Source organism: Rhagoletis zephyria, unplaced genomic scaffold, assembly GCF_001687245.7.
Source record: "Rhagoletis zephyria isolate East Lansing unplaced genomic scaffold, Rhagoletis_zephyria_1.1 Rzeph_scaffold_07922, whole genome shotgun sequence".
Lineage (NCBI taxonomy): Eukaryota > Metazoa > Arthropoda > Insecta > Diptera > Tephritidae > Rhagoletis > Rhagoletis zephyria.
The window spans coordinates 53-13,268 of record NW_016165004.1 but is presented as its reverse complement, the minus strand read 5'-3'; the positions used below and the strand labels follow the sequence as shown (position 1 = coordinate 13,268).

The window sequence follows — 13,216 nt, the reverse complement described above, 5'->3', positions numbered from 1 at the left end:
TTTTAGTGCATATGACAGTTGATACTTTTTCCAACACTTATGTATGTATGTATATATGTATACATAACTATATTCACACCTTACTATTTTACAAATTCAATCTGGTTTGATGCAGCAAGAAACATGTACATACATACATATGTACACATATGCACCCTTTGTTATGCCGTTGCTGCCGAACCAAAAAAAAAAAACAACAAAAAACAATTGGACACTAATCCAACTGACCAAAGTCCCAATTGTTTCTCATACTAGGAACACATTAATTCTGAAACAAATTGATGTGACGCCTGTTATGATTGGATTGATGTTGATGAGGAGCAACAACAGTGAATGTACAGCAGAAAAAAATAAATAAATTACCTTCACAGTTGATGACAAGAAGACACCTTAAGCTCTGCTTAGAAGTGACTGCAGAATATTTGAGGGCAGACATTTGTGTATCTGTATGTATGAATGAGTTTCTATGTTTATATACATACATATGTATTTACTGACACTTATAGGTATGTATGCATGCCAGATTGTTTTAATGTGTAATGCATATTGAGCGTTGCAAACATGTTTATATAAATTTGTAAAAATGTATAACTATGTATATGTATGTATGTATGTTAGGGCGGGTAAATTTTTATGGGAAATTTTTTCGACTATGCGCGTGTAGCACAAAAAGATTGAAGATGTAATTCTAAGCAACTTTGCCGAGGAAACCATGGGTCTGAAATCCTTTTGGAGTTTGCTAATTTGCAAATATAGGTTTCTTAGCATTTTGCTGTAGTGTCGTAAAGATGTGCTTAAATTTTGTATAAAAACATGCCATAAGGGATTTTTGGTATGAGGAATCTATTTCTGCACCTACCTTTTTCTTAAAGATTCCCACCAGTGGGCGAAACAAAGAAAATTTTCACAGTTTTTCGAAACCTATTTTCGCAATTTGGCAAATACTAAATTAATTTTAATGATTCTGCGGCAAATTTGCTAAAAATTGCACGTAGAATCGTTCTATGCTATACGTGCATAGTAAAAAAAAACAATTTACCCGCCCTAATGTACTATGTGTGTACATATGAATGTATTGGCAGAATCTATTTGCAAAGCTGCATTAATTTCAATTTCAATTTCCATTTACATTTTAATAAAGGCAATAAAAAAAAAAACGAAATAAAAACAAATGGTTGAGCAATGCTTGCCGGCTGCTTGTTGTCGCGTAGATATGTATGTATGTATGTACACCCTGACCAGTGTTGCCATTTTAGCCGTTTTCCGGCTAGATTTAGCCGGTTGCGATAGCAAACAGCCGGAGAAATTTCGATTTAGCCGGCAGCCGATTTGTTAGCCGTTTTGCAGAAAAATATTAGCCGTTTTTAGCCGATTTTGCTATTTGCCTTGTTTTCTTAAATTTCAAATATGTATATATGTTTTCATTTTTGACTAAACGACCCAAAATCTGTTAGAAATGGCTACTAGCCTTATCGTGGAGAACATTTTCATATCAGGCAGGGCTGTATGAAATTGGGCCGATTTGAGTTATTTTTATTTTAAACGAAGAAGGGATTTTCTTCATAAAATGTTTGTTATAAATGTCTACACACATATGTATTTTTTTAAACAAACTTTTTTGCTGAGAACTTATTTAAATTCCAAAAACCGAATGCCAACTTGAATTAAAGGAACCAACACTGAAGTGAGTCAAAATGAAAATAAAAGAGCACAAATTTTTATGTAAAGCAAAACTCTCTGGGAATCCTACGAGACATCTGCCGGTCATATGACCGGTCATCTAAATGGGAGATCTGCAGCCTTTTGGCATCATATTTTACATCAGAATTGAAGGGATTTCTGAAAAATCTGACCAGTTCTTTTGTGTAACTGCGATTTTGCATCCCTTGTCAACACATGGCCTCGGTTAATGTTAACTTAAGGTCGTTGTTTTACTGCCTTAAAATTGAAGGGAAATTTTTACAGCGTTTTTTATGTGTATTGGTTTCTAGTTGAATGTATTGAGAATCGGTCAGTCTGAAAATGCCTTGTAGGGAAGACAGTAGGTTTGTTCGTCGAAAATCCAGCGAGAATTATCACTCAAAATATCAGATAGTAAGAAAAAATGCTCCCAAATTCTTTCTCATGTAGAGAAACTTGCAATTATCTGTACGAACACAAATTTGCAAGTTTTTCTGCCAGCTAGTGTCCACTGTTGCATTTCAAACAAAAGAAATTTGTATAGAATTTTTAAAATTCTTTCAGAGGGGCAAAAAACAGGATATACGTGTATATATCTGGTCAGTCCGACTTTCGTCAACATACGTTTCCATTTCTTTGTCGGGTTTACTATATCAACTCTGGTTGAGATTGCATTCCGATTAAGAATACAGTTTTTTTTTTGCCGAGTACCTTTCAAATCATTGGATTTTACTTAATTAATTAAGTAAACAAGTATTAACTTACATTTGACATTTTAAAATTGCTCCAGTTTGTAAATTTTTAAATTTAAGGAACTTGTTTATTCAAATTATCGTCGACAAAAAATCCAACCATGTGCCACAATCATATGCTTTTCCTAATTGCAAATTCTTGCTGGCAAAATTTTTTCCAGCTAGAATTTGTAACTTCTCTCCAAGAAATAGTCTTTTTACTCGTGATTTATTTAAATAAACCATGTGAAATTTAGTTGAAACATTTTAGCCGTTTTTAGCCGGTATTTTTTGCCAATTTAGCCGGTTCGTCCAAAAAGTTCTGGCAACACTGACCCTGACGTGTTGATCTGCGAACTGTTGATCTGTTCTGTATGAGCGCGTCTGACAATCCGAGTATGGAAATATACACCTCTGCGCATTACTTAAAAATACAGATCTATTATGTATGTATATAGTTAAATGTCAATGCCTTTGCTGTTGTTGCGGCTCAGCTTAGATGTCTACTGATTATTACCTGGCATGACGCATGCGGCAATGTCGCCTTGGCAGCCTACAACGTGAGCGTACGCCGCGCACGTAAATGGTCCAGTTGTGATGACACTGATGAACTTTCTGCCACATACAATTAGTTTGTATTGTGATTTTTTATAATTATGAACATTTGACCCATATTGTTCGATGGTCAGCAACAGAAGCTACCGCTGAGTGTTTTAATACTTGTTTTCCCTAATTAATTGTTCAGCAGCGTGTTAATATATTTTAAGTTATCTCTGCTAACATTTGAAAATTGCTTCGTCAATTATTTACATCTTACTAGGAGAGTAGAATGTGTTAGGCAGCTGAACATTGAACTCGCAGAAGCAGAGGCAAGTAAGGAGCGCTTTCTTCAAAAGGCCAATATACAATGGGTGGGCAAGTTGGATCAACATTTGGGCCGGGGCCCGGAACCCGGTAGAGTGTAGCACTGGATTCCAGCATAACAATAACGATGAAGCCACATGGCTATCTTTAAATTGCACGACAAGCAACCAAATCGATCATATTGTAATAGACAGAAGGCACGGTTGCAGTATTTTGGACGTACTCGCTTATTACAGACCGCCGCCGAAGAGGTAGTCGAATTTCAGCGATCCGGAAAGAACAAGTGGTACGACGAGGAATGCCCTGCAGCCAAGATTTCGTCTACCATTGTGACTAGGATAGACTTTTTGAGGTTAGATTTATCATTTAATTTTATGCTAAAGCCTCAGAAATTTAGATCTGACTTCGCGGCTTCCTTTTGATCTTTTTTAAATACTAATAATAAAATTCGGAAAAGAACTTATAATTATCAAGAATAATAGTCAAGAAAACATTTTTGAGTAGTATAGTCAAAAATAAAATTTTTGAAAAAATTTTGTTTTCATGAAAAGTTTAATAACTCAGTAAAATTTCATTTAGGACTAGAATCGTTTTTATAAAATAGGGCGTAAAGACCTCACATATGTTGAAAAAAGGTGAAAAAGTAAAAAAAAAATGTGTTTGCTGGGTAAATACGCACAGATCTGTTAAGATTTTTTTTTATTCACATATATATCGTTCGAAAGGTCAAAGCTCGGTTCATAATGAAATAAGTGCTTATAAGTGCGCAAAAGTACGAAAAGCCGGGTTTTTAATGGTAAATCAAGATTTTGGAGGTGTTTGGCAAATTTCATATTCTGGTTTTACTCGAAAAGACCTGTCAGGAAATATACATAACTTACCAGGTATTTATACTTTATGCGTTAGTGTAATCGATGCAGGAAGAAATCGTCAAAAAATAAAGCGATCTCCCATGATCGATTCGTATATTTTGCCGAAAAACGCATTTCAATGAATTTTTTTTTAAACAAGTAATTTTTAGCAAAAAAAAAACCGACTTCAACTCTCATATAAAAAAAAAATATATATATATATATCTCATGATCCACTGATCGGATCTTAACCAGATTAGTATGGGACCACCTCTGATGCAAAATTTTCCGATTCAAAATTATCGAAATCGGTTGACGTGGTCCAAAGTTATGCGGTAACATACATAAAAAAAAAAAAAAAAAAAAAAAATTCCGACGAACTGATAACCTCCTCCTTTTTTGGAAGTCGGTTAAAAACAAAACACTGCCAGCCTCACCAACACTGAAATTACAGTCACTATTGTAAGTAATTTTTAAGTTTCAATATCTGGATTTATCCAAAAGCTATCAGTTAGCTAACAATCCGTAAAGTGATTTAAGGTTTTTCTTTATTAAGACAACGATATGAGCGTTCAACAGGAACTCAACTTAAGGAAATGGTTAATGTTTTCAAAATTTTGTTTCTTTTCTTATCACAAAAGAAAAAAATTGTGCTTTATTTCAAAATCAACCGTTATTTTAAAAATTATATTATACATACATACATTAGCCCAATAAAGCATATATACTGACTATTTGCAATGCAAAGATTTTTAAGTATTTTTTGGTTGCTTTGAATAACTCTATAAATATTTTAAATAAGATTTGAGTATGCAATTTTGTAGTACCCCTTCATTTTTTGGACCAGCCTTAAATTCATTTTTTAAATTTTTCTTAAAATTTTCTCGATTTTCTTGTGCAATGCGATATGAATCAATTGAGAAAAAATCGTATGTCGATTCCCGTATTTTTTTAGATCGATCCACGAATCGAATCGGAATCAAAAAGAAATATTACGCAAAAGATTAAAGGTCTTTGCTGATTTCATGAGTGTGACTTTTTTCTTACTAATTCATAAGTTTATAGAACGCTTATTCGTATATTTATAGAACGCTTATAGGGTCGCTGATAGTTAGTTTATTATAGTTAATACATTATTCAAAGTTCTGCTAGACAAAATAAGATAAGGCTGATAATTTTTATTATGCTTCGTATTGATTTGATAAGCTGATTATTAGCTCGGTAAGGGTCAATTTCATACTGGATATTTTTCAAAAATCCTACTTTATTACTCATGCACTCGCCATAACTTTAATATTTGTCACAAAGCAATCAGCCATCAACTGCTATCGTCAAAATAAAAATCTAGTCATGGATTTTTATAGTACTTAGTCATTTAGATATTTATGTAATGCCTGCGACACATATATAGTTTAAAAATTACGATATCAATATTAGTGGTAGTTTTTCGTTGCTACATAGCAACTACAATGATTCGTAGTATGAGGGTGACACACGTATGGTATAGATCGCAGTATTGATACCATACTACGATGTGTGTCTCTAAGGCTATTACGCAATCCACAGCAGTCTGATTTTTCGTGAAATCTACGGAACTGCGATCACTGAATCCGAATTGCTACGATCGTGTGTGTTCAAAGTATACGATGTACACCATGTGTTAGCTTTTCTGACGAAACGCATTTTCATCTCAGCGGCTTTGTTGACAACCAAAACTGGAGATCGGATAACCCGCACGTAATCGTCGAGAAGACAATGCGGTGGCATCTTTTGCCCATTTTTATTTTAAAATGCTGCCGGAAACGCCATTTCGTTCAACGGTGAGCGCTACAAATGCATGATTTTTTATGGATGGAAGTTTTAGACATGGCCTTGGACGACCTTTCAACAGGATGGCGTGACATGCCACATTTAAAAATTCCATCTCTGTCTCCGATATTTCAAACTTTTTCACTGCCAGAAACGCCACGGTTTTTTAACGTTTAATGGCCAAATTTGAGAACCCGGCTTCGTAAACTATGAGCCGAAACTGGAATCAAAGGTAATTTTAGAACATCGGCGCTGTTCACGAAAGAGTGCAAAGGAGAAGGCAAGGCAGTCAGTTAATCTACGACGCACAGTGCTGTATGAGCGGGCAAAAATCAAAAAAATTGTTGTCACGTATGTCAACGTGTTTGCTATCGTTGGAAAGGAAATTTATCCTAGATTAAGGATCTGGACTTAGTTTCTGTTTTTATCTCATAAGGTTCTCACAAAAACCTCTTAAAGTTGTGTGTTTTTTATATATTTTTTCTTTTATGAAAATGCCTTTAGCTGGAGTCTTTAAAAAAAAAATTGCTAAAAATACAATTTATCATACTTTATCTTAAGACACAATTTTTCTAATTAGAAAATCTGTAAGGAAACCACTCTATAGAGCTTTTTAAAAAATATTGAGTTTCCTGGCTGGAATGGCCTATTTGCTACACCCTAAAATTTGTTGCAGAAAATTTAAAAAATTCCTAAGTTTACAAAGGGATAAAAAAAATATGTAAAAGTATGTTTTTTTTTATTCTTTTATTTGAAAGAGGGGGATTTTTATTTGAAATATAAAAAAAGTCTACAGACTCATAGCGCTTTTTGAAGAAAATCGTTTTTTTTAAGGTTATAAAATAAACTTTTGCAAAAAAAAAATTTCACTGATTACAGTTACCACAGTATTTTCCATTACTTAAATGCCAAAACATTCTTTAAAAATAGTAAAGTTTATTACTGTAGACACACGCGGTAGTGTTCTGTGCTGTGTAGTGAAGCGTAAAATAGTGAAAAAACTAATATTAATATGAATTCAATTATAAAAAACTCAATTTTAGCTGATATCTGGATTTCTACTCGTCCATCAGATAGAGTGTCTGCATTATCTGCATTTTTTGAAGACAAATTAATACACGCTAAATGCGACAAAGCACTTTTGAATCAAAAAATAAAACTTTTTAATAGTGAGATGAAAAATAAGTGGAATTATAGTGGCCGCAAAAGAAGCGCTTTTGAAAAAACATATTCTAAATGGCTAAATTGGACATTCCTTTCCCTTCCGGATTCCAATGGAAATAAGGATAAATGTGCTGAACGGGGAAGACCTTCTAAAGAAGAATTTTGCGAAGCTTCACGGAGAACAAAAAATCGAAGGGTAGAGCATTTGTTGAAAAACTATTCCATCGAAGAGCTCGAGTATGCTCTGAAAAAAATGAAAAAAGCAAGCAAAGTTGAATGTTTTGAAAGTAGTACCGAAGGTTTGCCCATATCTGATTCACTCGCACTATACATAGATCTGAACTTATCAGATCGTAAATATAATAGTTTACGTGCAAAAATAAACCGGTTGCATAAAGATTGTATACCGAGCTTAAACGCATTGCAAACAAAAAAACAAACTTTGCTGCCAACGATTAAATCGACTGAATATTCAGCCGAAGTTGATCTGAAATCATTATTGCTGAAAACAACGCAAAGTATTTTAGAACTAAGCCCAGATAATGGTGACATAACCAAAGCTTCTTTGGTTTGTAAGTGGGGCATGGATGGAAGTTCGGGGCATAGCCGCTATAAGCAAAATTTTGGTGACGACAAATTAACGGATGAGTTTATGTTCATCATTGCGCTAGTCCCTCTGAGGTAACAAAAAATTATCTAATATGTCTTCCAAAAACATTCAATAGCCTTTAAAAATAAATTCGAGTTTAGATCAGTAAATGGCATTTTAATTTACATTGACAACTTTTTACAGTATTATTTTGCAAAAGGCTGGTCTGAATTAATTAATTTACTCGATTAGCTATTTTGCGATATGACGGTCTTATATCTTTTCGACAAGCCATATAAGTTATTAAAAAATAAATATTTTTTCCAGGTTAATTGATTTGTCATCCAACAAAAAACGGCGTTAGATAAAACAAATAATTTTTGATTCAGTATTTTGCAACAACTCTTGTTCGTGCGAAGTAACTAATAAAAAGGAAAACAAAATTATATTTGTCTTTTGAGTATTTAATGTCGTCTTGAATGAATCAAATTTTTTAAGCGTGTGACATCCACACCAAAAGATATAATCAATTTAAAAAAAAAACATTTTGTAGTCAAAAAGGACCATGAAAGTAGCTGCCATTCCTAGAGGGTTTGCGTAAGAGAGATATAGGGAATCTTATTTGCCATGAATTAAGCCATAGAATGAAGCCTTGAAGTCTTTAATATTATTAGGAAAACGCCCTGTATAAATAATAAAATAACTACTCAGTATTGGAACTACTTCTGAATATCAAATTTTGCAGTTTCAATCTCAGTTTCCATGAAAAATGTAAGAGCTAGGTAAAAAAAAAATTTGATTTTTGAAATCTCCGTACTCTAATCCACCAAGAAATCCGTCCATTATTCTATTTTTGCCCACTTTTTATATGGCGGTACAGAACGGTGATAACTTATTTCTCTTGGCCCAAATAAAATGTTAGCAGGACGGCGCTCCATGCCGCACAGCGGACGCAACGATGGATATTCTGCAAGAACGATTTCAGGCTATGCCTATTTCTCACATAAGTGTGGTGAATACGCCACCAAGTTCGTAGTTCTATGCCAAGAAGCCGATATCAAGCGATGCCCGACATAACCCAGCCCATCATTCAAATTCAGGCGGAACTAAATATCTAAATATGCGGCAAAGTCACGCAAAGTTGGACCTCTCAAGTCCATACAAATAACTAATAGCTGTTTTTGATTATGGTTTACCAATTTAAAAATCGCATTTCTATTATCCATTTATTCGAACATATCAATATGTAGATTTTCAATTGACTCATTCTTGTGTGCTGCCGTGTTAAGTAAAAAGCTCGCAATATAATAATAATAACGATATCGAATGAATAAAACGATATAATCAATAACAATTTTGTTTGCACTGAAGTAACTAAATTAAACATTTTTGCAAATCATGCATATCACACAAACTTTTTGGGGAAGCTCTCCTTTTTCTTAAACAATTAAAATTTATATCAGCGCTTTTTTAAATTTTTTAAAAGTTTTTTTTTTGCCAAAACTTTGCAGCAGACGAATGTTCTGAACTTAATAAATATTTTTCCATATGATGGAGTGGTTTCTGTTGACTTTTTCCTAATTAAAATATAAAGTTAGTTTTTTTTTAAGTCATTTTAAATTTGTAATGTAGAAAAGAAAGAAACTGTAGCAGTTTCTGAAGGCAAGCACTGGCCAAAGGCTTGCAGCAGCAATGGTTCAACTGCGATTGTACCCATAAAGTCTTCAATGGAAACCTAAAAACCGTATGACAATTAGTGTTATTTGAAATACATATATACATATGTAAATTCAAATTAAACAACAAAGAAACGACTAAACGACTTAAGATATCAAAACACTTCTTTCCTACCTTGCCATCCTTATCCAAATCGAATTTCTTCAAGACGATCTCCACCAAATCTTTAACACCTTCATCCGGATCCTCATCCTGTGGCTGTTTGATGAGACAATTACGCAACAGCGTAAACATTTCATCTTTCGTTATAAAGCCATCACCGTTCAAGTCATAGACACGAAAGCAAAAGTTAGCGCGCTCAGCTAGCGAACCACGCAGAAAAATCGACAAGCCTGTCAACCAACCATCCAAGCGCAATGGCAAACCTTCGTGAGCGCGATCCCAACAACAAAATATGCGTTCCATTAAAATTTCTTCGGTGACAATATCGAAAGTGCTGTGCAGCAATTCGCGGAAGACGATGCGATCGACACCCTGCAAATGGGGAAGGGAGAGCAGAAAAACAAAATACATATGTATATGTACATTAGGGTGCCTCACAAAAAACAAAGTTGCGAATTTACATAGGTATTATAAAATTTATTATATTTTAAGACTTCCGCTAAAATATTTCGAAAAAAATTAAGATTTATCTACTTGAGCTTGACCGATTTTAAAATAGTACCAAAAATCGAGATTTTTATAAATAAAATTATTTTTTCAAAATATCTTTTCCAAAAAGATGGAAGAGTTAAAGCTTAAAAGATCAGCATAAAAATGTGAAGAAATTTTAACAACAATAAAAACAAATTAGATTCTTGCAGGTAACGTAAATCTTATTATTTGTCTGCAATATTTTGGCCGAAGTCTTAAAATGTAATAAATTTTACATTTCCGATGGAAAAACAGTGCCGTACCGACTTTTTTTGTACGTAAATATGTGAAAATAAAAAAATCATTGGAATTTATTGATTAGCAAAGCGATCAAAGACCGAACGAGGCGCAGTGCTGCTACCGCTTTTGTAAGTCTGCTTCATATTCATACATATGAGCAAATCCCACGAGTTTTTTTTTTTAGTGTCACTTCCTACTCTCGGCATAAAAAAGCTAAACCATTCTTCTTCCATTTTTTTTAATCAATGGAGTTCCAAAAACAGGCACAAAAAAAATAAATCAAGTATTTGAACAATTTTAACCTTAAAACGTTTACCTAGGCGAAAAAGTACCGAAATTCCTTATTTTTCCATTACCATTAAAAAAAAACCATAATGTTTGTTTTTTAATAACTTTGGGAAGTATTAAAGGCAATGGATGTCGGCATCTAATAAAACATATCTGTGAAGTTGCAAGAGTGTGCCACGTAATTAAGAAAAATGATAGCATGTAAACTATCTGTCGCAGCTATTTTGTAGTTTTGGAAATTTAACGATTTTTTAAATTTTAATAATATAAGATACCTCACAATGTAAAAATTAAATGGCGAAAATGTTCTTCTAGCCAAAACGAACGGATCTAGTGTATTATAACTAGTGTGTAACCAAATAATAAAAAAAAAAATACATTGAGTAAAAGATGACTGTGAGAAACTAAAATTCCATTTTTACAATTTTATTGCCGCACTCGAAATTCATTCTAAAATTGTTGTATACCTGAAGAAAGTAATACACATGTGCATAGGGAATACTGTGAAAAAATAAAATTTCGTTTGTTCTCTATACAAAACTGGGGATAACTGAGATAGCTGTACCTACCTCCATTTTCGACCAATGTAAGATTTGCTCATATACGTAAACATACAAATCTTACCTCGACTGTTGCATGTGGCTTTACAATTGCTGCACTCGAACTGCCGGTCGCCAATGTTTTTGCGGCATATTGACTATTCGATATAAGTTTACGATAAATTCGACATAAAGCATCTATTTCATCCCTTTAAAAAGAAATAAACATATAAGAGAGTTGAATAAGTTTTAATTTATTGAATTTTTCACGAGTCTGTAATAAAGCCTAACGATTAAAAGTTATTCATACTCATACTCGCTTGTTTCTTTGAAAATATTAGGCAGCGTGTAAAGGTCACGGGTCGTTCATATAAATCCTTATACCCCGCAACAGAACGTTATGTAATATAAAAAATGCTCCCATTATGGCAGAAGGTGTGCTCTTTCAATTGAGCTTGGTTTTGAATGTGTACAGTAATGTTGAAAACAACAAAAAATGTATTATTTATCTTTTTATGGCCTAAATGAAAGGAATATTACCTCAATAATTTTTGTTCATGTTTTTTCTAGCGACCGCCGCTGTGGTGTAGTGGTTAACAGTGCGCGCTACCACTTCGCAGCGCCTGGGTCAAGCCCTGGTCAAAGCTACATCGCAACAAAAAAATATAGAAAAAAGGGTTTTTTTTTTTTAACAGCGGTCGCCCCTCGGTAGACAATGGCAAACCTCCGAGTGTATTTCTGCCATGAAAAACAGCTTTCATAAAAAATACAATCGCCATTCGGAGTCGGCGTAAAACTGTAGGTCCCTCCGCTTTGTGTGACAACATCAACTAGAATTACATAACCGATCTATCTGCGAAACCAAAATTTTTCTAAAAATTCAGATTAAAAAGTTCAAAATTTAGATGAAAATTTGTTGAATTTTTCTACGTTCTGTATAAAGTTAGAAAGTTTGACTTATTTAGCTTCGATTAAAACATGAACCATTTTATTATAAAAAAGAATAATTAAAAAAGTTTAACTTGAAAAACATTGCAAATATCTAACAAAAAACACCATGCACTCACTTTTGATTGCCAGTGTATGTATATGAGCTCAGACTTATGCAAACAAACTGTTTTACAGTCAATGGTAACACTCCTTCTTTTCGCAATGAATCGAAAAGATTGCACGCACTGAAATCCTTTGTTATTGCTACATATCGTCACCTAAATTCACAAAGGCCCTAGCCAACAAATTTTTGATTTTACAGGAGAAGCAACAAACATTATAAAATCGGTATCAAAAACAGGTAGAGCTTTTTAAAAAGTGGCATGCAACTCCGTTGTTTGTGGTAATAACACTGGAAAATTTTTATTGAAGGTTTATTTTAATACATTCTACCAAAATCTGTGAGAAACGCAGTTTCGAAAAAGATGTTGGCTAGGGCCTTTGTCAATTAAGGTAACGATATGTATGTATGTTGAAATTAAAATTCAATACTAGATAGAAATCAACTGTTTCAAAGCAAATTTACACTCAATACTACACACGTACAAATCTCATTGCAGTAACGTGCATTTACCGGGGCGTATACGTTACATTAACTCATCACCAAGTAATTAAAAGTTACTCATACGACATGACTCGACATTGCTTAACAAAGAGTCATTATAAACTTGTAGCAAATGGGAGATAACAACATTTTCCAGTATGCTTTTCGATTTTGTTTGCATTTTTTTTAATGCTGTCGCTTTTTGCATACTTTCTCCTTTTCTTTAAGTAATTGCATATCGCTCGTTTGCTGGAAGTATCCCAAAGAGACAATTTAACGTCAGACCTTCGTTTACGTGGTGTAAAAAAATCGTCACGCTATCTTTACATTTTAATTCACAAGGAGAAACGCTTTATCCTTGCAGCTTTACTCATTTCCACCTTGTTTAGCAAATATAATAAGAAGGTCAGAAACCAAAGTGAGGTTTGATAAATTTCAAGATTATACTTTTTGAAAGCCCAATTAAAAACTTTAAAACCACTTTTCTGGCATTGTTTGATTAATGGTGTTAAGATATTCTTCCAGCAAACGACCGGATATGCCACATATGAGAGCAC

At 33.6% G+C, this 13,216-nt stretch overlaps 1 protein-coding gene across 1 annotated transcript; it reads right to left on the bottom strand.

Annotated features, from left to right (window-relative positions):
- Positions 1-9,261: 9,261 nt before the first annotated feature.
- LOC108374623 (EF-hand calcium-binding domain-containing protein 1-like) lies at positions 9,262-11,334 on the bottom strand (the record flags this gene model as incomplete). Its single annotated transcript, XM_017630602.1, has 3 exons — positions 9,262-9,423; positions 9,540-9,899; positions 11,211-11,334. Coding segments are annotated over 3 exons (604 nt in total), but the record flags the coding sequence as incomplete, so codon positions are not given.
- Positions 11,335-13,216: the final 1,882 nt, after the last annotated feature.